The 26347-nt window shown below is 41.7% G+C and overlaps 1 protein-coding gene across 2 annotated transcripts in view; it reads left to right on the top strand.

Annotated features, from left to right (window-relative positions):
• LOC144120853 (uncharacterized) overlaps positions 1–25590 on the top strand; it is a 36352-nt gene extending 10762 nt beyond the window's left edge. For both annotated transcript variants that reach the window (XM_077653615.1, XM_077653616.1), the window contains 12 exons: positions 253–388; positions 4166–4933; positions 6642–6690; positions 8388–8496; positions 9701–9877; positions 10421–10537; positions 11427–11702; positions 13156–13297; positions 14090–14194; positions 19363–19499; positions 24648–24845; positions 25145–25590. In XM_077653615.1, the coding sequence (XP_077509741.1) occupies positions 253–388; positions 4166–4933; positions 6642–6690; positions 8388–8496; positions 9701–9877; positions 10421–10537; positions 11427–11702; positions 13156–13297; positions 14090–14194; positions 19363–19499; positions 24648–24845; positions 25145–25432 (2502 nt within the window). In that variant the 3' untranslated portion in view covers positions 25433–25590. The remainder of the gene's footprint in view (positions 1–252; positions 389–4165; positions 4934–6641; positions 6691–8387; positions 8497–9700; positions 9878–10420; positions 10538–11426; positions 11703–13155; positions 13298–14089; positions 14195–19362; positions 19500–24647; positions 24846–25144) is intronic.
• Positions 25591–26347: the final 757 nt, after the last annotated feature.

The following is a 26347-nucleotide window of genomic DNA, read 5'->3' as shown; positions in this document are numbered from 1 at the left end:
CTTTGTTAGCAGCCCCACCCTGTCTTCTTGCATGTGGGCCTGTGACCACCATCCCATTATTTGTGACCTCAATAATGTGATAGCAACCACATTATGGCTGATACAGGCTAAATTGGGCTAAATCTGTGTTTTCCTCAGGTGGCACAGAATGATTGTGACCCTTGCTGGTAATCCCTTTGTGTGCTTCGCTGTGCTGTCAACTTCTCTGTTTTTTCTTCTTTTATTATTTTTCACTCTCTTGGACAATTTCAGAGCCTGAAAGCATTGCCTTCAAGAATTAGGCTCGCAGTGCTTGAAGCAATAAGTGACATCTCTAAAACCATGCCCTACATTTGGAGCTGTGCAACATCTGCATTATTATGGTCATCCAGTGTTGAACCCATGAAAGGTACACCATATTATGTTTTTATCTTCAGTTTAAATGGCTTACCGGCCTTCGCTGGCATCAAGGGGGCAATATTGATGTTGTGAAGTGCCCGTACTGTGGCTGTACGTGTCGTGCTAACCTGTACCGCTTAGTTTGGCATTGTTCAGAGTTCCGCAAGGGACGCGACGACCTTGTCGCCAAGCATGGTTTTCCCACTGATGGCGAGGACTTTCGTGCATTGACCAGAGCCGGAGCAAACGGCATCTTGGAAGATATTGGCAAATATGCTAAGATAAATGGCCTCTACAAAGCAGTGTAAAGCGTGGCTAAACCACCCATGCCGTCCCTTCATGTATCAATAGACTCCTACTTTTCCCTTCCTTAACAACCCAATTCCCCAACAAACGGCCTTGAGCCTCCCTTTCTAAATAAACAACTCATTCATTCATTCTTCATCTTCAGTTTAGCAACTTTTAAGACTTAACCAGCCGTATTGTAAATGTCTGTTTTTTCAGTTTGTCTAAAAGAACAAATGAAGGTAGGATAGAGTATGTTCTTAGAGATGCTACTGAATATGGGGTTTATAGCAGTATGAGATTACTTTTGGTACCATACATAACACTTGCAAAGCAGGCATTAGAGGTCTTAGTAGGTTTGAAAATGTGTATGCTTTTATTTGCTTTATATTGACCATTGGTGTATTGGTATCTGAAGTGTACAGCATGCCCAGACATACCTCATCATTTACTATAGAAATAAATTTTAGCTCGTGGCTCTCTGTTAGTTCACTTAACTGTGCAGGCCAGCCACTATTCACGAGTACTGGGACTGTGAACACTTGTGTAACTGCTTCCAACAGGGCTGTAATCTTGAATGCATGTAACATAAGTAGGTGCCCTCATCCCAAGGACAAAACCAAGCTGTATGTTTAGAGTTAACATTTAGTCTGCGATTGGGTGCTTCTTAAAACAGTGTAAGAATTTGGGATAAATGAGGTTCTGTGTTTTTATGGAGCTGTATAAGAAGAGTCAGCGGCCTAGGACTACAAACTGTTTGTAATGTGGCAACCTGCATGCTTCGTCGGAAGACGTGGCACCTTTTATGCAAGGATAGAAAAAGAAGTGTTTGGGAATGTAATAGTGGGGTAAAACTGTATGATGTCCTTAGTATTATTCAGTGTTTGGTGCTTACAAAGTCTGTTCAACAAGTGCCAGACCTTTTTGATTTTATAAAAGCTTAGCAGCCTAGTGCAGTGTTTCCTTACTCCTCTTCAAAGTGCTGTCTTCAGGAGCTCACACATATAACCCAAGAGTTTTCTGACCTGAAGCATGCTGCTAAGTTCTTTTTTGGAATGGTTATCTCTTCAATGGTCTAAAACCACTTGTCTTTCTAATAAGACTTCATCTGTTGGACTGGCAAAAATTGACACGAAGACATATGTAGATTGCTGACAGGGTTGGCAGACCTGGATGAAGGGTTTTCTGACAGACCATGCTTTGCGAAAAACCGAGCATGAGAGGTGATGAATGGACAGGCACAGTGTCATGGGGGAGCTACTGGTCACAGGATTTCCACAATTCTTGTCATTTTTTGCAGCTTCTGTGAAATGGTAGTGGTAGTCCATGTAAGGTTTAAACTCCAGTGGTAATTTTCATTGATTGCAGCTTTCATGTGTTATGAAATTTCTGATGTTCTGACAGTAAAAAGCCATCCACAATGTCCGTCACTTATATCATTGCTGCAGCCAGCGTGGAATTGGCAGTACTGAACTTTTGTTGACATTTTACCACAGAATCTTAAAGGACTCGGGACTGAGTGCAAGGTTGTGAACTATCAGTGTGTGGCCTATGCACCCTGCAAGTAATGGCCACCGGACATGTGGAAAAGTGATCATCTCCCTTTGCTCTCTCCTCTTTCTATCTCTCCCTCCGTTCCCCTTCCCACGTGTAGGGTGGCATACTGGGCACTGACTAGCTAACCTCCCTGCCTTTCCGTTTGTCTTCTCTCTCTCTCTCTCTCTTACCACAGAATTCTCTTTGAAATTGTTTATCATTTGAACTGCTTCAAAAGGTGTATAAGTCAGAAATACAGCCTGGTTAAAGTGTACTGATAAAATCGGTTAACCATTCTGATTGAAACATTGGCTGTTTGCACCACCTTGTTCAGTGGCACTTCATTGGTGATCAAGATAGCTAAGTTGAGAGTGGCAACATTTGTGTGCTTAGTGAGGGTTTCCTCTGCCAGACATTCCAAATGTGGTACAAGCTGAGTCGCAGGTTTTCAAGGTATTTAATGTGGTAACATACTTTTTGGATATGCCTTTATGCACCTAAAATGAGAAACCTTGTAAGTGTTGTTTTAGTCGTTCACTTAACTGCACGCTTGAAAGCTTGCTGACCAGCACTTCTGAAGGCATTGCCGTTGCAGGGATTCAGTCTTGAAATGTTTTTTGCTTTTTAATCTGGTAACACCAATTTGTTCGAATCAACACTTCAGAATGTTGGTGCATCTGGCATCATTCTTCCATCAATTTAAACAGTAATTGGCTGTGGCTAATTGGTTGTTTTGGGGCTTCATTATTGCAGGATTTATCTGTGTTTCTTCTCATGCTATTGTGTACTTAAATGCCATTTTTGAAATTTAATTGTCCTTGAGGATAGCTGGGTAATATCCTTAATTTTAAGTTTACTGCTGTACTCTGTTGAACAATGCCAGCTTGCTTATTTGTACTGGTTTGAGAGAAAACAAACAACTTCTATTGTGCATATGTGCTGTGGTTGCTCTACTTGTCTTGTTTCAGCAGTTGACTGCAAGCTTTTAATTCTGAAAACACGACAGGTGACTAACCTTGAGTCCGTATTTAGGCTCCGATGCCTTCAAACATTGATCCGTGGCAGTGTGCACTGATTGTCCGTATTAGTGGAAGTGGTTGTGTTGGTTCAGATGTGACCAAAAGTTAGCGCGTACCCCCTGCAATTGTTTCCCCTTGGGGCAGTAAGCTGAAAAATGGTTCACTTGTGCAAAATCACTTTTGCAATGGTGTCTATAGATGGGGCTTTCCCTGCGGCAAATGGTGTCGCTGTCGTACGTTGCAACTAAAGACTGCCTATGTTTATTCAGGGGGGCATGTATCATAGGACCATGTGAGGCAAAAAGTGGGCAACCTCGAGGATGTGCCATCTGTAGTCACGTGATACAGTTGGGCTTGAGAGTACACGTTCTTGTGGAGGGTGGAGTGCAGCGATTACTGTCACTTCCTTGGCTCGTGCGAAAACAGAGAACCCTGAAGATTTTGTTAAGCAAAGATCACACGCTCTGTTAAAACAGATTATTGTTGTTTATTAGCTAGAAGAAGCAAATTTGTGGCGATCATTTACTTTCATGCAAGTATGATGATATCGTAATGCCAAACTGCTGCTTTGTGGCATTCAAGTGATCCAGTAGTTCTTTCCATAATAGTGCAACTCCAAGGTTGCAAGTGACTTTAGTCTCCGCTTTAAACACTCACTGCACACTGCAGGGGATCATTCCTCTTTGGGTTTGAAATCAAAATATGGGCCCAGATTTAAAACAGAACATTTTGTTTTTTTGCTTTAATCCTGTAACCTATTTTCTTGAATTGCCTCCTCCAACTTTAATGAAGAAAATAGTCCTTACTGACTTAACTCACTTGCACTAGATGCTTACAATAAAAATTTTTGCATTCTCACATGATTCCATGCATTTGCTCACATTAGAAGTCCTTTGCTGCTTCCTGGGCATGTGTTGTTTGACTTTATAATTATTGTTTTTTTGCAGAATTCACCACAAGTCATGATGAAACACTTTCTGCTCTCTCCAAAATACAAGGATTGCCTTTGTCAGACGGAATTTCGCCAACAGCGGAATGTCTTCTTGAATGTTGCGTTCAGAGCCTCGTGTGTCTCTTGGAGAATCGCAGCCTGTCTGACTCAGAAGTTGCTGATTGGGCTTCATCACTACTGAATGTGGTTCTTGATTTTGTACAAAGTATCCTTGAGCCAACAGAGTTTAGCCTTTTCAATCCTGATCTCTGGGTGGTTAACTATGGGGACTTGGGAAAAGCAGCAGTGCAGGATTTCTATGTAGTGCCATTGTGCTGCTGCCGTGTAGTGAGCAATCTTTCATGGCCTGATATTTGCCAGTTGCTGAGCCATGCGCATAGCTTGCTTTTCAGCGAAGTGACAAAGGCTCTTATGTTCTGCTGTGGAGAAGGACTTATCCAAGAGCAGAAGACCAAGCATGCTCTTTGCAGTACCCATGGGTTCTGTGCAGCAAGCTTAGTGTGTGGAAGTGAGAATGAACTCACGTTAAAGAGGAGCATGCCGGAGGACTTGTGGCATTTGATAAAAAGGCTGCAGTGTTTACTGAATTTATTTGAAAGCATAAACCAAGAGTGGGAAACTCGGAGCCCTCTTTTAGCTTGCCTCAAAAATCTGATTGAGAGGTGGGTCACCGCAGAAGTTAATGTGCCTGCTGAACATGATGAAGAGGCACTTATCAGCAATGTTGAAACATTTCTCAGACAAGTTGCTTCACCTAGTTCAGGTAAGCAGTCATGCCATTTTCTCACTCTTGCAAAGCATAAAAGTGATACAAACAGCGAATTTTTTTTTTGCCTTTCTCATAATGCAGCATATACTGACATTGGTCACAAGAGAGAATGTGCCATTTGGAGTACTTTGTTGATAATGGGGGCTTTTTTAGTGTGCTTTTCGTTTGCGATACCGCCAAGCCTAGTGAATTGAACATCATCATGACATCGCTAAGTGTGTGCAAAAATCTTTTGCAGGAAATTACGTTTAAACGTATATCTGACATTGCAGATTTACTTTGCTTGATACAGAATTGTCTGTAGATTTATTCTTAAGTCTCATGAGAATTAAATTTTTCATGGAGCTAAAATAAATGCTGCAATTCCTATCTGCACAGGCAAGAAACAGCCTATTTCTGTACTGCATGTTTGGATGCTAGTTGTTGTTTGAACATATTAAATAGAAAATAGTATTGCCTTGTGCACTGCAGTAAGGTGAAAGTGATTTGCATAATGTGTGTGTGAGGTTTGCATTCCTTTGTTGCTAATCATAATGTTTATCTTTAGTTTGGTTGTGCTGTGGCTGCTAAGTGAACCTTAAACTTAAAAATGTAAAGACACCAAATTTTTGTATGCGTGTTTTTTTTTCTTTGGAATGGTGCGCAAGACAATAGTGTACATGAACCATGACCTGTAATTCATCTATGCCTGCTAAATAATTTATAATCTTTTTCTCTTGCCTTTTCAGTTTCGATTTCAGCAGCCAAATATTGGGTATGCCGTCATAGATGAGTTGAGGTTACTTCAATCTTGCAAAAACTGGAATATAACTGCTGCTTGTTCATTTTTTATGATTCCAACTCTTGGGCTTGCGTGAGAGTAGGTGTGAATTAAAATGAACAAAGCAGCGACTTTACTGCAGCTTTTGTATGCCTCACATGACCTCAAATCTCGTCTGCGACGTCACAGTCCTCGTTCGGCTCAGAAATCGAAACCGTAACAGCATGACAGAAGAAAATTCGATTATAAATTATTTACCGCTTGTTCACGCAATCCACGTGGCTGTCTATGTTTTCTAATTTGCTGTGCATTATTCCAAAGACAGAACACACAACAAAAATTGAATGTCTCCACTTCTTTAACGCAAGATTTATCTTGTACTTGTGTTATCGTAGCTTCATCTTTACCAGGAGTTATTAGACAGCTGATTGCTTTGTCAATTAGCCAGACAATTACAGCTTGGGCCAACGTCTTGGCCCTTTTTCTTTGTTGTGTTAATAAATCTCGGACTCTGCTTTGTCAACCAGTGTGTTAGCATTTGAATGAATGGATAATAGGATATTCTATTTTAGTTGTTCTTTTGTGGTAGTTCAAGAGTATTTTGTTCTTGGATTAACTGGCATCACTGTGAAATTTCATTCCTTGTCAAAACCTTTGATCTAGCAGCATTCCTTCTTTTATTACAGAGAAGTGTTCTTTCATAGCCATATGCCGATTCCAAGTGCTTTATGTATGCAGTAGCCACTGTTGCTGGGGGAAGGAACAGTCCATATAGTGATGTGCACATGTGTGCCATCCAGCCGTACTAACGTTTCCACACAATAAAAACTGCTTACCATTTGAAATGTACGAGTATATACTCTGCTGGGAAAGTTTAATTATTTAATAATATTCTGATACAAGCTTCTTATTATTGGTGGTATATTTCCTCCTGAATGTTAGAATTCATCGTCTGGATTTTGAGCCATGAAAACTGCCTGAAGCATCAATGGTAAGTAGACTTAAATGCATTAAAAAAATGTATTAAAGCTAGAAGTAGATATTGAATGTAGCTCCTGTCATGTTGTACTTCTTGAATACAATGATAAGTATCTTATGCTAATCTTCAAAAGAGCAAAAAATTGAAAGAATGCTGAAATGCATTTTGTGATTATGGTTGCATTGTGTAGAACAAGCCATGTTGAACGCTAATGAAACCATATGTTTGGGCTCAATGGCTTTCACTTGACAAGTGTACAAATAGAGAAAACCCTTGGCGACATCATAGGCACCCACATGAGCTATTTGATATTATAGATCACAAAGATCACATTTCATTTTCATCATGTAGGTTTATGTATTTTGGCCTAACCAGTGGGTCATGCCATTTGCTCAGTCAGAAAGATAAGCCAGGCCATATGAATGGCTACCATAGCAATAAATGCCACCCAAAAACTTTCTTATCACTGTTTCTGCAATGATGAAGCTATTTGATATTCTAATTATAAGGGGGATGAGAATCTTGAAATTTTATTATGGCAGGATACTTATTGTAATTGTAATATGTAATTGGAGTGTAAAGAAGAAGATGGCAAAGACAAAGCAGATGGCTCGTGACAACGAAGAAGATGGTCTTGCGCTTCGCCTCGTGTGACTGATTGCCCTCGGACTGTTTTTGCTGCTGCTCCAGTCCTCCCAGCTCTTTTCAATAAACCCCCGCCTTACAGGAGTTTGAATAGTACAATTACAGTTTGAGTTATATGCAGTTCTGTGAATTTAATACGGCTCTTCGTTACTGGCCATTAGCCAAAAATTGTTCATAAATTATTTGAAATATTTACAGAACTGAATCACCCAAGATGTGTGGGGTGATGCCGTTTTTACACTAGCCTCGTTCATAATACACTGGTAAAAAAAAAAATCTATGAATAGAACGTACAAAACTGGTTGGCTGGTAATTCAGGAAAGTAACTGAATAAATTTAATGCACAGTGTGAAAGCCAGTGAAAATAGCATCACTGCACAGCTCTACTCTGCCTGAATAAATGATGCCAAGCTCATTTCAGTTGCCCCAGGCCAACCAGAGAAAAAGCCTGTAAGGCAGAGAGAGTATTTGTAAAATTACAAATGGAGGTAAAGAGGATTGAAGGCTGTGCGCATTTTCATGTGTGCATATTCCTGTGCGCAGGAAAATGCTGGTAGCTTTGGCTGTGCTGTTGTGATGAGCGAGAGGTTGGTCAAATGGCTGCACTTGTGTGGACGCCAACGTCTAATTACTCCTTTATTACAAATCTACTCCACCTTGGGGATTCCCCTACACATTTGACCAATAGTTTGAAGTATATTTATTATGAAAACTTTTTTTCCACAAACCGAGCTTTTTCACAATTTTTTCGTGATCTCAAGACCCACATCCCTTTCTAATGTGAGCACAGTGTATTAAATCATTTTATATTTTTGTGTCTTGCTTGCCTGATGTCAGAAGAAAGGGTAGACATGCATGTGTCTTAACTTTGCTAACAGCTACAAGTTTCTTGAGCTGTGAAATCAAGAAGTGTATACGCAGAAAAATTGGTAATCGAATTTTGTGTTAGGAATACTATGCTTTTAAAGCTTATATTTGCATTATAAAGTATATTTATATATTTGCATTATAAAATATGTATTTATGTATGTATGCATTATAAAGTATGTATGTATTTCTCCCAGGAGCTGTGATAAACTGAACAGCCATTTGAACTTGTTGAGTCACCCAGAGCTATTTCCTCATCTGTGCCAAGTTGCCCTGCGTGAAACTGCGAATGACTGTGTGAAGAAGGTACCACATGGAATTATTTCCTTGAGGCTTATTATCCCTGTGCAATTTTGTTGTGCCCTGTGGATCCTCAACTTGATGTACTAGATTTGTACAGCTCTTAAATGATTGTAAATGGTTGTAACAAAAATATTTCAGGATGCGTAGTAGTTACACAGCTTGGGAGTCTGTCGATCTTGTAATACCCAGACCTTGAAAATGTTGAATGAAAGTTCTAAACCTCTAGCATCCTGCCATCAGTGATTCTTAGATTATACAAATGTAGAAAACTGTTGAACATGTTGAGAAACTAAAGCCAGGGTGTAACTAAATTTGGGGAAGTGTGTTTTCAAACAGCTTGCAGACATACTTGTTACATGTAGTGAACCTGCATCAGATAACAGAATCTCAGCACAACATTTTGCAGTAGGACTTCTAAAATTTAGAGTTGTCTCACTGTTTACTTTTTTAGGTTTCAGGTTTACTTTTTATAGCGAGTCTTCTTGCAGTGTACACTGCATGCTTGTGGCAGCTAATACTGTGTAAATGCCCTAATCAGTATGCTGGTAATTTGGATTGCGTGATACAAAAATTTGATGTTCTCAGCTGTGGCAATAAGAAAATGAATGATTTTTCTGTCTCTTTTGTACAGTGTGCAAAAGGGATTACGGAGTTGAGATTGGTAGCATTACTTTAAAGCATTGGTAGCATTTTATTAAAGTAATTGGTGTTATAAATACACATTTTGTGAAGAGACAAAGCACTGCAAAATATGATGCATAGCCATGTCAAGTGTCCTGCTTCTGTTCTTTTGATGTATAAGGGTGACTAGTTTTGATGCATGCTGTTTCCATTTAGGCATGCATGTGTGTATGTGTGGGGGCATACATGTGTATATATGACTGAACAGAAAAAAAGAACCATTATTAGTTTGCGAACCATGTGGCTGCTTGCTTTCACCAGTGACAAGTAAGCCTCAGTGTTCTTGACTGCAATCTGAGTGGATCTCAGTAGGCAAGGTTGCTATGTACAGGGGTGTAACAAGCAATTATTTTTCCTAAGACAGTTGTGCATATTTTTGTGTTTGTTTTTGTGTGTGCATGTTTGGTATGCATCCTTGCCATAATAATGGAGGAGCAGCTGCTGTGCTGAAGAACTGGGAGCTACATGCAAAGGCCAGCACCAAGTAATGGTCATAAGTGTATTGTTCTTATGTTACTATTTGCAGCTTGTGCTCAAGACCTGTAGTGCAGCACCTCCAAAGTTACAAGAAGCAATGTTGTTTTATATGATGCATTCAGAGAGCTTCAGTCGCCTCCCTACGCTGAAGTTGGCTGACTTTGAAAGCCGACTTACTAAAAAACTGAACGTCATCTGTGATACTGACCATGGACGCAGTTCAGAGGTGATAGTCCTTTTACTGTGTTGGGTAAACTTTGATAAAAGGGACATTTATTGGAAGTGATAAGAGAGGGGAGCTAGAGACCAGACGTACTGCTATGGCAAGAAAAAAAAAACGAAAAGAAGTAATATCCTGACCAGACCATGATGATGCTACTACGAGATATAAAGATGCAGCTTGGATGTAATGCTACGGGCAGTGAAATGCAATGTTTTACGCTTTCATACAATTAAAAAATATGACAAAAGTATCTAATATCATAAAGCTGTATCTCGCATCTGAGGTGATATGTCTGGAAAGTATAGCCACACTGAATACTCTGCCATTATCTTTTTGGTCATTCGTGTGGTGTTAAGTATTTATGCATGCTCATTTTTCTGTGCACGCGCACAGATGAATTAACCAACATGTCTGGTTATACAGAAGGTTTACATTTGTGCATGTGCTTTTGTCACAAAAAAGAAGCCTTTGTGCTTAGTGTAATTTTGTTGAAGTTGCTAATTAAAGCTATGGCATCTTTCCTTTTATGTCATGAAAAATAATAAGAGCACTGAGCAGGTGTTGAGTGATTTTGCCAGCCTATGCATGGAGTCTCCCATGGAAGTCATTCAAGGCCTTGTTGACTTGGCTGTTACTAATGGATCCACCACCGCAGTTGCAGAGGTGAGTCTTGCCCATAGCTAACCCTGGACATAAGCAGACCTTTAGTGAGCCGAGCTTTGGGCCAATTTTTGTAAATGTGCCTACCTATGGTGCAGGATTTGTTTTGTTTTCTTGTGATGCAGTGCACAGAAAAAAGAAATTCTGCTTAAAATGGTATACTTTCTTCCTGCTTCTTGGCATGAAGCATTAAAAGAAAGATCTTGAAGAAATATTAAAGTTGCTTGTAAAGGATGTTAGTTGATAGCAGTATGGAGATGGTTTTAGAGGCAGCAACAAGGCTCTGTGATGCCACTGACACCGAGTTCATTATTTCAATCCTTGTAGGAGCATAAAGCTGCTGAAGGGTTTGCAGGAAACATCAAGCCAGTGTCATTTTACGGCATTGTACCTGTTTGTGAAATAGGGGCAATCAAAGGCTACTGAATAAAGTGCATAAAACTAATGTGTGACACTATCTTTTGGTACTCTAAAGATTAGTATGCCTTTTCTTCTGCTGTTATCCTTTCCTTGTAATGCTAATATGTTATTGTTTCTGGATACTGCTATTAAAATGCAGTTGGTGTGTGATGTTTGATATTTCTGTGAAGTAGACATTTGATAAGCTAGGAAAGTTTTCAGAGTTCTCCCAGAATTGGTCTTGAAGGCATTCAGGTACATTTCAGGCCTCGAGACTGTAGTGGAATCTTAGCCTTAGCTTTCGGCATGGGAAGTACCTCATCTGAAGTAACATTGCCTTGATATATTTTAAGAGCCCATGAAATAGATCCTGATGTGTAATACTTAATATCTACATTTAAAATGGCATGAACTTTGCAAGCTCACTTCATAAGTCGTGAACACATTGCGGATCTTCACACAGCTTGATGACATCTACCACCGTTTTTTGCAGCTGCTAGTGCACCTTCGAGTTGTTTGCGAATATAAAAAGTGTCCTGAAGCAGAACAAGATGTGCTGGGAAGCTTTCTTTTGGAAGCATTTGAAAACCTTGTTGACACCAGGACATCAAAACACCATAACAATTACGTGCACTTGATTGAAGAACTGGTGAAGAGCAGCAACATTGTGAATTGTGATTGGTTGCTAGTTAGAATTATACGCTATATTGAACTGGCTGGCGCCAGTGATCCACACCCAGAAGACTTCTTTTCTGTTCGTGTGTTCATGGTAAGAACAAATCACTTTCTTTTTCAACCTTTTGTGACAAGATTTAAGTGCATTTGTGCTTCTTTGAACGTTACACCTGTGTTATGCTTTAAAAAAAAAAAATTGTCTGCCATATAAAACTTATTTTAAAGTAAAAAAAATGCACACATTTTGTAATAGTGTTTTGGTCATGTATTTTAACACGAAGTAATTAACTCTGCTCATTGTGCTGGGACTTTTGCTAGATACGAGAAACACTGTCATTGTTAACTCCTTTCTTACCAGAGGAAAAAGAGCAGTTTCACAGTGGTGTGTGCAAGAATTTATTGAGATGTAAATATATGCATTTCGGTTTATTGTAGGATACCAAAACGTAGCTGAAGGGACTACCTTTTCGAGGATTTACGAAAGAAAACAGGATAGTTGAACCATATGAAAGAAAATCTTTGCTTGGCAGATTTTTGGTGGTCCAAAAGTTTGAAACTAAGCATCAGTTTAAGGAGCCAAAAATTGATAGTAAAAAAAATGTACAGTATACATTTGGTAGCTTATACTGCAGTAAAACCCTTTGTCAAAAATCTCCTGATTTTGAACGAAGAAAAGAAAAGTTAGCCCGTATAACCACGATGCGGTTCTGTAAAGAAGTCCCTGAAGGCTGTTGCTGGCTTCATGTTCAGCTATGCACATTTCATAGCATAGCTTGCAAATTGAATGCTTCTCCATGACCTGAGGCGTGCTTAAGCTTGTCGTGGGTCAACTGAGGCTCTCTGTCTCGTCGCACATCGATGTCACTATGTTACTTAATGGTTGTCATCTCCTCACCTATAACTTTCACTTTCATCAAAGAGCTCTGCAAAGAATGATGCAGTAAAACTGCAAGATGAGAACCATTTTCGAGCGCTGTTGGCATGAAACAAGGGTGTCTTGCTTGATATGACTGAATTGCGCTGAGAACTTTCATGGAGAGGCTTAAAAAATTTAAAGCTGTGTAGTGGAAGATAAGAAAACCAAACCTGAAACTGTAGTATAGTTTTTCAGCCATGCACAAGAGAGTGTTGCACGACCAGAAATGGCTGCAGGCGTGTTAATGGACCGATTCTTGCCATTGATCAAAGTGATGGATTTGAGTAGGTGAGGTAAGCTGGGTGGCTCTGAGCCGGAGTTCCCAGGTTCGAACCTGGCCGCAGCTGCTTCGTTTTGATGGAGGTGAAATGCAAAGGGAACCCTTGTGCTGTGCGATGTCAGTGCATGTTAAAGATCCTCACCCAGAGCCCTCCACTATGGCACCTCTTTCTTCCTTTGATCTCTCACTCCCTCCTTTATCCCTTCCCTTACAGCATTGTTCAGGTGTCCATCGAGATGAGATGCCAGACCATTTCCTTTCCTCAAAAACCAAAACCAGCACGTGGATCTTTAGTTTTGTGTGACAGTTGTGATGACTGTTTTGGAGCAATACATGCAATTTACTTTTCAGGCCATTGCACCAAAGATGTCCAAGCACTATATTGCTCCCATGGCTCAAATGCTGGTCCAGATGCTTGACAAGGCTTGTCTGGAACTCAATGGTGCTAGGAAAGAGAAAGTGCTTCGTTTCTTGCAAGCCTATATAGATATAGGTAAATATAAGTTGAGGTTGCTTGGGCCTGCAAAATCTTTTTTTTTTGCTGTTGTTGCTCTGACTGAATTTTTGCAAGGATTTTACCTTTGCACTTTTTGTCAGTGGCATGGAATTAGTGAAAAATTGGTCTTGTTAGCAGTATGCACTGTCACACAGATCAAACTCTGATATTCACGTGCTGCTGTATATGCTGAAAATTGCATCCAGAGATTCTTGCATTATGGTAGTGTGGTTTTTGTTAACATTTACAATCTAGCATAAACACCAGACGTAGTAGTTGTCTGAAGTGTTTTTGTTGACACTTTTATACAGTCTCCAATGGTGTATTTATTTACTATCTAACTCCAGTGAGCTTGCAAAATTTGGTGTCTGCAAATTGTTCTAAAGTTTCAGTGATCAGTGATTTGCAAAAAAATGACGTAAAAAAAAAAGTCATTTACAGTAGTTCATTATCAATAGCAGAAATTAATGTAATAACCAATTTGGCTGTTTTTCATGCATGCCTTCCAAAAGCTTAATTTTTTCGAAATGAAATTTCAATTTTGTACAGATTTCAAACTCTAAAGTGTACTTACATGATATGTCATGGAGGTGCCTCACAATGTGTGGCAGTGTCTGTCCAGAATGCAAAAGCAGTCATCACGGCTGCTTCCCCATTTTGCTAGTATAGCAGTCTGATGGCATTTGCTTTCTGCATGCGAACTATTAGTGGTTCATGTGCTGTTGAGCATGGAGCAAGAGAGTGAATCTTCCAACTAAAGCTTCTTTTATTCATGCTTTCTCTTGGTAGATGATAGCTGGACTACACAAGGGGTTGACCTGTTGTGTGGCGTTGGCCTGAGCTGTGCAGCGATAAAATGCCTCTTTAAAAAGTATCCTGGACGTGAAGTCTTTGGTGAGTCAGCATTTTTATTTTTTATTTTTATATGTTGTATTTTGGGGGACATTTGTGCAATATCTGCAAGTATTTCTTCAGATTTTAAATTTCATTAATTGCTATCACATGGTCAAATTTAGGATTTTCATTCATTACTTTGCAAATGACAGTGAAAGACTGCTTCCAAACTTATGTTCCTAATTTGAATTGCCATCTCAAGTGGCATTGTACCAGTCTATGCTAATATTTCTAAGAACTTGATTTACGTTGTTATATTGATTGACTGATTGATGTACAGCTGTCTTATTACTTAGGGTACACTGAAGGCAACTTTATACAAATATTGTTCTAGATGATCATTAGTGGACATAGTAGGCTAGTAGGCCAGCCAGATTTTAAAAACTTGTTTGATTTTAATGGAGTCATAAATTACCCATGTTTGAATTAACATGGCCCAACTGTACATGAGAAGTGGTGGCACTGAGGACAACTCCATCGAGTTGCTGCTGGCGCATTGCATTCCATGTTGAGTGTGGCTGTACAGTTGCGTCCAATATGACGTGCAACACGCCATATGAGGATGACTTTCCTTCATTAAGCAGTGGCAGCCCATTTATGGTGAAAAATTGGGCATTTGGCTGCCATTAAGAAGGGTAGGGCTTCCTGTAGTGTGTGTCACAGTGCATTTCATTGTTATAAAGCACAGACTAGATGATAGTTGCTGCTGCCATGTTGCAGGCCATATTAGGCCATATTAGACACAGATGCATGTGTGGTTGTTTAAAGGGGCACTGAAAGGGGCTCTAATAAAGTTCCAGTATGGCTGGGATGTTAAAGGACGCCTCTTAACGAATACTGTCCAGCAAGAAATTTTCTAACGCGCTTTTTAGAAGCTGAGTTATCTGCAGTCAAAATTTGAATTTCAGCGTCTTCGCGCTTTTCCTTCTCCTCTCGACACTTTTTGCACGCTAGAAGGTCGGCGCTCCTCCGCCGGCCCCATTTCCAGGGGCAAAGCTTCCTGACCCGCCGGAGCTACGCATCTAATTGGCCGCGGCACTGACGCCTGAAAACCAGTAGCCACCTCTCAACATGTATACGTAGATGCGAGCAACGGAGGAGAGTGCAGGCATGAAAAAGTTGCCGGGAAGGGCTCGCCAACTTTCGCGCGTGATTGTGGATCCTCTGCTGCGTGTAGAAGTGTATTATTTGGCTCAGGTTTTCATGACAACACAATGCAGTGATTTAAGCGAGTTGGTGTGCTTTCCTCGGAAGGTGTTTCAGAGCCCCTTTAAAGGGGCACTGAGGTTAACTGCATCAGATTTTTGTTCTTAGTAAAACCCGGTAGCCGAACCTGTAATGTTTTTGTTTGTTTGTTTGCCAGGAGACTGACGCTTTCATTGCTGACAAATGCGTAATTACAAGTTGGAATATTTTTTTTGCACCCCTCCGTTTCAAACTTGTGACAGTGATGATGCCAAGTGTCACAGGTCTGCCTCGCTTAATTTTCCACATCTAGTTTTGCTCTTGTATTCTTTGTGTGATAAAAGTGCTCTAAAGGAGCGATGTATAAGTTACCATAGTAGTTGGGTGCGTAATCCTTAGTTTTCTGTTCACTTCAGCAGATTTCCACCTGATGTCACTGATGTGTACTTGTGGAAATAGCCAGTGGTGGTAATGCTTCCTTTAATTTTTGTTTTTATCTAGCTTATAAGAGCTCTTTTTTCTGTGGAAGTAGCTTCTTTATAATTAGAACATGGTAATCCATCAACCTAGGCCTATTTCAGTTTGTCCTCTATGTCCCTTTTAAGTGGCCTTTACCTTCTTGAGCAGGTTTATATTTCATATGCCTGCTGGTCCGCATATAGCCTCCTGTCTTTACAGCCAAATGAGCATAAGAGGCAGGGCAACTGTGCTCCCAGTATCCAGATTTCCAGCCTCGAGCTCACAGCATCTACCTTACTGCGCTGACTAAAAATCTGTAATGCAAAATTCTCAAATTGAATCAATGCAGAAGCATTTGAGGTATTCATGCTGTGAATGTGCTCCTTGTAGTGGGGGTTCCTATCCATGATGCCTGCCTTGTTCAGCAGTATCATGCTTCATCCACCGCAATAGAGATTTTTCTGTGTTGACTTTTTTGGTCGCTCAACACGAACAGTTGGTCGAGTTGGTCGGATTTTTGGAGGTTCAAATCTGTATGGTTTTCAACCTTTGACGTAGTTGCACTACTGTTTGGTTCTGCATCATCCTGCAGTTTTCAGTTTTAACGCGACAGCGTTAAGGGCCCCGTGTCGCATAAAAGCCGGTGTCGTCGGTGGCGTTGGCCGTGAGCGAAAAATTCGTCCTCCTTCCTCGTCGTCCTCGTAATGTACACCACTGCCCCAACAGATAACGTGCGACGGCAGCGCCTCCCGCTCGTCTCATTTGGGCGCAGTGTGGCCGTGCGGGCACGCAGGAATCACGCGGTGAGCGGTGAACAACGCAGCGCGCATCCAAAGCGCATTCACCACAAAGCTTGCGGCTTGCTGGCCGTTTGTTCGGCGCGGAAGCTATGCTGGCATTTGTGGCATCGGGTTTGTCGAGAATGATGTGCCGACAAACTACGACTGCAACTTGAGTCCCGCGTGTTTCAGCAAGGCGCCTGGCAGCGCTTCTACATGGTTTGCCGCTCCGCGCGTCCGTTTCACCGTAGCAGAGCGATTCGTCTTACGGGCAAGGCGTCGCACCGAACGGGCGATGCCGTTCTGTGGACTCCCTGGCAGTGCTGCAACACGCTATCGCGTTCTACACTTAAAGGAAAATCTTAAGCGTCCTCCAATTTTTTCTACCATGGGCGATATTCCATAAAGGTTCAACTTTTTTGTGTTATGCTTTGTGTTTCGGTTGCTGACCTACGTGCGGTGAATGCTAGATCTTCTTCATCGAATGAATCATCACCTCAACATGTATGGTGGGCCGCTCTTGAATCTTCTTCCTTTCCACATTAAAAGTGCTTGTGTTGAATGTAGCCATCTTCTTAGGAGGAAAAAACGTTCATTGTTACACATAGACTGCGGGAGAGGGGATTATTACATAACACAAACAGTCAGAAGCAAATCAAATACGACCGCGCTGCTTATTCTACAATAGGACCTCCAGGTCCCAATGATTCCATTTGGAATAATTATTATTTATGAAATACTTTAGCACTGGTAAATGTGTCTTTCTGAAAGAATTTATTCCGAAGGAATAATGTGAGGGTCACTCTAAAACAAAAATGGTTTTCTGTGACGTGGTACCAGGCGATGGTGACAGCGAAGTGTATGCTGTTTTTACGTCCCTTTCTTACCTACTATTTTATGTCAGTCAGGTGAAAGGCTGCTAACATATGTCGATGAATTGCTATATGTCAGAACTACAGCGAAAACAGTAGGACTTTCCTGCTCAGTTCAAGGCTGATGGCCTCTAAATTTGGTGATTCCAAATGGAATCACTGGACCTGAAAGGGATAAGGCAGAGGTTCCTGGACTATGCGTAGTAGTTGTGGCTCTCAGCATCAAGTGTTCGCACATATGCCAGGTGGAGCGCACGTTTAGAAGCTAGAGGAGGTATACTGCGAGAAGGAGGAGAGCGGAGGGTAGGACGACACATTCAGACGGTGAGCACCTCTTGACTTGGTTCAAGTGAACATGGCTTCGATACAGTCTCCTACATTGCGTTGCATACGGACGCTGCATGCCAAAATTTGTTTCACATTCCAGTTGTCTGTTGATGTAAAAAGTGTTAAAACAATTGAAAGGGACTCTTAAGGTCTACTTTAAAGGTATGATGCGGAAGGTAATGGTTAATGCCCATATATGCAGAGCTTGTAATTTTTTACTTAGCATTCTGCAATTCTCTAACATTCATAGATCCTTGGGAGTCCTCGTGAAACTCCTGGCATAGTGGTGCAGCGGCTAAGCAATGCGCCACTGCCCTGCGATGGCAGGTGCTGCCACTGGTGCTACTCGTGTGATCCAGGTTGCTCTTCTTGAGCAACCTCTTTCGATCACTCATTAGTTTAACTGCCACCTGCCCTAGTGCTGTTTGCTCACAATCCGGTAGGCAGGTTGTGATGATGCCACAAGGTTACATGACCTAGGTGGCCCACCTGTCTCCCAGGTTGCTTCTCTGGGGATTTTTCGTGGATTTTTCGCTCATGGTTAATGACGCCGACGCTGATGCCATCGCCACCGGATTTTCTGCTGCATGAGCTCCTTAATGCTCTCGCATTAACAGAGACAACACCACAATACCAGAAAGAAATTTTGGCATGTAGCGTCTGTATGTGTTGCAGTGCGTAAAGAAGATTTTGGGTTAAAGCCGCGTTCGCTTGACCTAGTCTGTGAGACGCTAATGCTGTGTCCACTCCTCCTGTGGCTGTCACCTCTTGAGTCTTGTGGCCCGAACTCGTGGCATGGCGTTGTAACGCGGGCAAGGTGTAATGACAAGCCTCCCATGGCAGACGTTAGGATCCTCAAGTTCCGACCTGTGAGGCAGAAGCCATGCGTGAAAGATGCATAAATCGAATTTGTGATTTATGCAAAGCTGCAAATTGCAAAACCATGAATAAGAGAAGCACAACGGGAAGCTAGCTAGTGCTCATCATCCGCATTTCCACAAATGTGTGATCGCCATATATATATTTTTTTCTTGCCATCAGTACATATTCTTCAAAAGTTTTTCCTCAGCCAGAGCATAGCTATAGACCCTATTCACTCTGAGATTTGGCAGGTGGCAGGGGGCTCCTGTATGGCAACCCTGTACCCTACCAGCCACCATTGGGTTTTCCGGGAATCAGGATTGTCTCGCTTATGTGTCCGTGACGTGATGCGACCACCATGTTATTGCGTGCCATGGTTGCCTGCATAGGCATGCCGGTCAATTGGTGTCTCATGAATAAGGTTCATAGTTGCTGTAAACTAGTCTAAGGCATATCACAGTGGCATGCTGAAAATTCATTTTGCGTGAACTTGTGCAGGCTAAATTGCATAGCCTTTATCGCCTTTTTGTGCATGTGCATGCGTGTGCGTGCATGTGTGCGTGCATGTGTGTGTGTGAGAGAGAGAGAGAGAGTGCATGCTTGAGCATTTTTGCAAGCATTTATTCTTCTGCACTTTGCTGTATAGCAAATATTTTTATCATGGTACCTGTTGTTTTCCAAACAGGTGCAGTGACTGTTCATAATTTCAGTGAAGAATTGTTGCTGCTTGATGCTGAGCAGTGGAGAAATGAGTGTGAGCGTATTGCTGCTCAGTTTCCTCAGTCCTCCTTGTGTGACCTTCTGATGCCACATTTCTGCCTTGTAAGTGGCCTGATAAGAATGGCACTTCATTTCTGCTTTCATGTTTGTTGACAAAAGTGTGTAACTGTGTGTAAGAGGTGCTTTTTTGCAAAGTCACTTTCTGATTAATGAGTAGTGGGTAAGATGAAAACTGTCTTTTATTGATAATTATTTGGTTTGTGGGACAAATGTTCTGCGACTGACTGCACAAGCTTTGTGTGGCATGTATTGGTAACAAGCATTTCTAGTGCTACAGTTCATGAGTTGCCATTTCATCTTTATTTATTTCAGTGTTACAAAACTTATTAAGATTTAATTGCAGTGAGTCGTTATTCATAATAGCTCAGTTTCTATACTTAAAATTATGAGATGCAGTCTCCATATTCATAGTACTGCCATTTTATTAAGTATTGCTTATATAAACTTTTCACCTTCTAGATTATTTGGATATTATAAAGTGTAATGTATTGTTCGAGGTTGCCCTAAATATTGACACAAATGGTAGCTTGTTTGTTTGCCCTTTGAAATGTTTTTTGTTTGACACCTCCTGTACCTATATCGACATGTTTGTACAAACATCATTTGCATTACATGTAAGCCTCAGCATTTCCGACTATTGGGCACCAGCATACCACAGCATGTTCTGAAAAAATCAAATTTATGAGGTCGTCATTTTTGTTTCTGTTGTTGTATTTGATAGTGTTCAGTACACAAGCGATAGTAGAGCTTACGAAGGAACAAACGAATCAGTAACTGTCTCACTTGGGCTAGATGCCTGAACTAGATGTCATGAAAGAATCGGTAAATGGGGTGAAAGATAGGAGGGATTGAGAATGCCAGGAAAGTGCCTTAACACTGTGCTTCCAAATATTTTCTCTCTCCTGTCTTTCATACCCTCCATCTGCAGCACATTTAGTAAAATTTTAAAATCCACAAACTGTGCCCATAGTTTTCTTTCCTGAAGGCTGCTGCAAGACCAACTTTTCAGCATCTCATTCACTCCAAGAAACAATCTTAATCATTTATGTGCAAGTAGCATTTTGCTGTCGGCCAGTTGCAACTGTTGTCACCTGCTTCACCTGGACTTCTGTCTTGTGTTTTACTCTCTTCTGCGTGCACACAGCCTCATAACAGTAGTGTAATGCAGTGCATCATTGCCAGCAGGTTGTTCCTATGCTTGTATAATTAAGCAAGGGTGGAAAGTGACAAGTGGCATTGACTGAAGAAAAGTTCAGAAACTACGCTTAGAGCAGCCTCAGTGTCAGTGTCATCACACAATGACAGCTGAGTCCTTTTTTATTTGTAGGTGGCATTTTGTTGAAGACGTTAGGCCTGAGTTGTTCACAGTGCTTTTCACTTTTTTGTGTGTGTTTTGCATTTCCTGTTTTTACAAGTATGAAAATCAATTGAGCACTACAAAAGTGGGCACATTAGCGTTGGGTAATTGTGGTACTTGATTCACATGATTAAAAATCAGTGCTGTGCACTTGTCAAGGCAAAAAATGTGATACTCATGTTGCGGTACGTGGGCTAACTGAGATGACGCTGGCTTTTCACCTTATTGTGGCTCTTTTGATGGCAAACAGCACTCAAAGAGTCTACATCAAAGTAGTAGTGTCCTCACCTAGACAGTTGCTTCGTCACCAGCATGTGCAAGTTACCAAACCTTCAAGTATGTGAGGTTTTTGGGCAGAAAATGTGCTGTCATGTTAAGAATTCCTATTTTTTTCGTGACATGGTGCTTAAGGGTTGTTTTGGATACACAAAGTTAGCTGCAATTGGTACTATAATTGTTGTTTAAAGGGCCCCGGAGCAGAATTGGAAGTTTAAAATAAACAAACTCTGTAGATGGTTCAGACCGTTATGATAGTTTCTGCAAAATATTAGAGCCATGTGTGCTCTGAAAGGCGGTAGAAATTCAAATCAAAATTTGTTTGTACTCCCTCTCTACAAAGCCAATCTTCTTGTCCACTCTGCTGGCATCCAAGGTGTGCTTATGATTGCACAGCCACTACACATTTCATTCGTCTTTTGTTCTCATTTACGGGTGAGTGGTGGACAACATCACACCGTCTTCTAATTATTCCCGATCATTATCATCACATCATTATTTTCATGCGAGAAAAGGTGTACATTTTACTTTGTTGCCATAAGGTCCATTTGTGTCTCTGTGTGGTCTCGCTGCTGTGCTGTTTGTTTACATAGTTCATTTCTATTTTAGCACACTCATGGGCACACGCACACAGTCAACTCAAAAAGCTGCTCCGACATTGCTGTAACTCGGCCCTCCTATGTTGATAATTGTGTTCCATGCATAGCGTGGCACTCCACATTCTGATGCTTCTAGGCAACAGGTGCGTACCAGGAAGTGCATGGAAGCAGTACCGTAATTATATGCCGCGTAAAAAAAAAGCATACACAATGGCAAGGCAGGGCTGTGACATAGACATCGGACATACTCTGTGGTTCCTCCTAAAGCAAGTGAAGAAGGGAAATTTTGCTTGGTAAGGCTAGTCGCCAGGGTGGGTGAGAGGCAGAGCTTCAGGGAGGGCTGGGCATAGAGAAACATGGTTGAAATTGCTTGATTTGCTACAGCTGCGACCCTGCTGCTAATGAGACTTTAAAAAAAAACAAAAAAACTTTGCTGCCGTGAGTTTTAGGGGCGATGCCTGGGAGACACTCGTATATAGTGAATTTTCAGTCAGGGGTAATCAGGGGCTTTTTAATTGCACAATACTTGGGTGCCTTTTAGCGAGTGTTGCACCAGCCACTAAAGGTGACATTCTGGCAGGAGTTTTTCTTTTTATAAGAAGCATATATTAAGCATGCTCCTTGCTTTCTTCAAGCAGATTTTGGGACTGTGTTTTCGAAAAACAGAGCACTGTTGAATGAGAACCACCTTGAGTCAGTGGTCCTCCTTAGATGACGCTCTAGTGTAGGTGCAATAATAACACTGAAATTCGCGCCAGCGCAGTGGCTCAGTGCTTATGGTGGTATTATGGTGGTAGACTGCTGACCTGCGAGATGTGGATTCGATCCAGGGTATCGCAGTCGCATTTCGATACATGCAAAATGCTGGAGGCCCATGTACAGTGCGACGTCAGTGCACATTAAAAAACCCCACGTGGTCGAAATTATCTGGAGCCCTCCACTATGGCACCCCTCATAGGCTAAGTCAATTTGGGACGTTGGCCCCCATAAAAACCCAAAACTGAAATTCGAGTGTCCTTTCAATGCATCTTTGATGGTGTAAAATGTATGATTTCATTTTGTGAAGCAGTTGGTTAATGTTGTTTTAAAACGCAACAAGAAACCACCCTGCCCGCACTCCCACTCCACGGATGCAGCGTTCCCACTCGCTAACTGCGGATGGGTTCGTGCTCAAGGGAACAAAGGGAGGGATGACAATGCGTGAACACTCATATGCTATTTATTACACTTGCAATCAATACACAGAGCGGGCCAGCTAGCTACTAAACATCAACGAGGCATTCCTCGGAAATAGAAGGCTACGTAAGAAGGGCTTCCGACTTACCGGCTGGGGCAGGGGGCACTACTTCGGAAGTATCGGCAGAAAACATTTGTATGCGCTGACAATGGTGGCCGGGTTTTCCCGTGTGCGCCGCATTCTTGGGGCGAGGCCCCGAGCATTTGCCGGGGAAGGTACTGAGAGCGCACGTTTGCTGCGCTCGCTTCGCTGCCTGGAACCAGAAGTCCAGCAGCAAGGCAAGACGGATCTCCGTGCACCTCCCACGGAAGATGACGAGAGCGTGCGGCTGCAACCGCTCGTGACGCTGGCCGGATCCCGAAGAGACCCTGTCCGGTTCCGCAGAATTCCGCGTAACCTACGAGGTTGCGCTCCCATTGTCATTCCCTTTCCCCTATGAGGGAGGCTTCCCTCTTCACCCAGCCGGTGCTATCCTGACGCACAGTGGTGAAGATGAGCCGCGTTGAAATGGAGGGGGGAACAGGATTTCCACATCCCTCCCTCCTTAAATGTTGGCCTACGGTTGAACTCATCCATGGATGCCAACGACGAAGTGTCCACGAGCGTTGCGGAAACAGGTTCTCCACAAGGGGAGGTACCTTTCGACGGCACCTGATGTTGACAGGACCAAAGCGTCAGTTCAAATATACCAGAAGTTTTAAATAAGTGAGTTTGAATTGATGAGGTTTTACTATAATTATATGGGCTTCTATTGGAGGAACATGTCCCCAGAAATTTTTATCGATGTGTCTAAAAGTAATGTACACTACTTTTCTGTACCGAGAACTGTCCACAGTCTTGCCAAATTTTGTACCTTTCTGATGAAAATGGTAAGTTCACAATGGAGCTGTTCAAACATTTGGAATTCATGCTTGATCCTCATTTTTCATGGGTGTGGTGGAAGCAGTGGAAAGAGGAAAAACATGAAAGTAGACACCAAGAAGTCAGAAATCAGGCGATGATGTACAGCAGCAGGTTTATTACAGTCTTTACACATGTTTGTTATGCTTACCAGTGAGGAGAGATCGGCCACAAAGGAGTCAAAGCACCATAGTCGCTCATGAAAAACAAGTGCAGTCCCATTGTGCTTGCCATGCAGCACATTGCTACAACAAATGTTCATTAGAATGCTGCTTCCGTTTTCTTTCATTGCCTTCTGCGTTCACCTCGTTTTACCTCAAGAAGATTAGTCGCCATAAGTGTAGTCATGACCACTAGATGCAAATGTACAGTTGGCAGTAAAAGTTTATGGGAGGCATGTTCTCGGAAACGGATTTGTTATAGCGCTACCTCTTGGTCCACTCGCCGGGTATTAATACCAGCGGATGAAGCATGCAAGTCCTATCATTTATGCAGTCATTTTAGGTGATTGGCTTGCATGACGACACCAGAATAATGATTTTTTTGCAAACCTGTATCCCATAAACCTTTGCTGCTAACTGTACCCCATGGCTTGACAACAAGTGGCCGTGATATGGTGAACAGCTCTTATCAAGGTCTTCTTTACATGACTTCACTCATTCAGAGTCAGTCAATATTCTTCATACACTTGATCTTTCATTGCTGGGATTTTTTAAGAATTTTTTTTCTTTTTTAAGATATGAATGAAACAACCTTCTTTTGTGCTTTTGAAATGTCTGAGTTGTTTGATTTAGTGGGAAAATCCACTATTCTATTTCCAGTGGCTTGCAGGGGCTACATCTGAGGAGTGGGTAATATTAGCAGCTCATCTCAAGACAGCATTAAGTGTAGATATGGGTCCAGATGTGTCTGTTGTTGCACTTCTGCAACAACTTTTGATGTGCCTCATTGGGTGCAAGACTTACATTGCTGTTGGCAACTGGAGCTCCCTGTTCACCTGCTTCGCTAACACTGTTTTGGTGAGCATGTTTTTTATATATATATATATATCATTACAAATACCATGTTTCGCAGCATTGCTACAGCTATTGCCATACTTCATGCAGTTCTTAATTCTAAAATAAAATCAAGAACTTAGCCCTGAGATGTGAAGAAACAAGGCTGAGAGAGGTTACTTTATTGTTTTGGCTGTACAGTATTTTGTGCATTGCTGTGCACTAAACACAGTGAGGATTGGATGTGACTTGCTTATGTGAAGCAGAAACTGCAGATATGCCAAACAGTTGCAAAAGCATCAAATTTCATTACTTGCTTTTAGGATTGTCTGAAGGCCACCGATGACCTCTCGGAGGAGGACCTTCAGGACATTCTCGTGGTGCTGCTGTTTGGCCTGACCTCACTGCCTGGCCAGTGTTTTAGCCAACAGCTATTGCTCCTTGTTGATGTAACCCAGCGGATGAAAACATCTGAACTGAGAGAAGAACTTGTCGTCCTACTTCAGGAAGCCCTTCTGTTGCAATGCAGTGAAGATGGTGCTGTGCCAAACCTTGTGCAGGCAGCATTGCGCAAGCTGGGCGCACACCGTGCCAGTCAGGCAGATGTGTAGCAATGTTACGGCAGTGTGTTATGCTCTGTATGGAGAATGCCATATCCACAACTGTGTATTGGGGCACATGATCCGTAACATTACAAATAAAACTGTTATTGTTATTTATTTATTCATTATCTGTTTGTGCTATTTACAATAAAAATAATCCGAACCATAAAAATTTTTGGCCAAACTGACTATTTTATTTGCCGCATCCCGTCTTAAACAGCACTGCATGCCCACTTGACAACACCGCTTGCTAAAACCAGGGCAGTTAGAGACATGCATTGATAAAGATTCAGTAAGGAGGGGGTTCAGTGATGACGCACACAAATGAATATTCAGAATTGCATTGGCCTCTGAAAAATGGTACACATGTCAACATTGATTTGAAGGCTGCTATCTCCATGTTCAACTCGGAGCATACACATGGGAGCTGCTGGGTAAGAAGGTTGGTGCAATCTTTTGTTACTTGCTTGAATCTGTAGTAGATTTCATGAGCCAGCTTGTCTGGATGCTTTAAATGCACTGACTATATAAGAAGACCGGTCTCTGGCCCTTTGGCCTCTTTTGTAGCTGGTGAATGTAAGTGTACTACAAATGCAGAAGATAAAGGTAGCAACTGTAGTGACAATTATCCTTTTTTAATTGTTGTAGCATAGAATATTGCAGAGGTTTCATATGACCAGCATTGTTTGTTAATGAGATAAACTTTTATATGTGAAGCTACGTTACAACAGATCTGCCATGTTACTACTGTTGCATCAATCTCCGCTCCATCAGTCAATTAAGTGCATTTCAAGAATTTTCTGCACAATACTCGGGTCTTTTATCAGAATATTAGGACTGCAGAGGAAATTCTCGTCTCTCCAGCTAAAATAAAATTGAATTCACTGAAACGGGTGCAGCACCAGCCTCGTATGCAGGATGACG

The sequence above is a fragment of the Amblyomma americanum genome, chromosome 2, assembly GCF_052857255.1.
Source record: "Amblyomma americanum isolate KBUSLIRL-KWMA chromosome 2, ASM5285725v1, whole genome shotgun sequence".
NCBI lineage: Eukaryota > Metazoa > Arthropoda > Arachnida > Ixodida > Ixodidae > Amblyomma > Amblyomma americanum.
The sequence above is the reverse complement of the archived record's forward strand: the minus strand, read 5'-3'. Positions and strand labels throughout refer to the sequence as shown.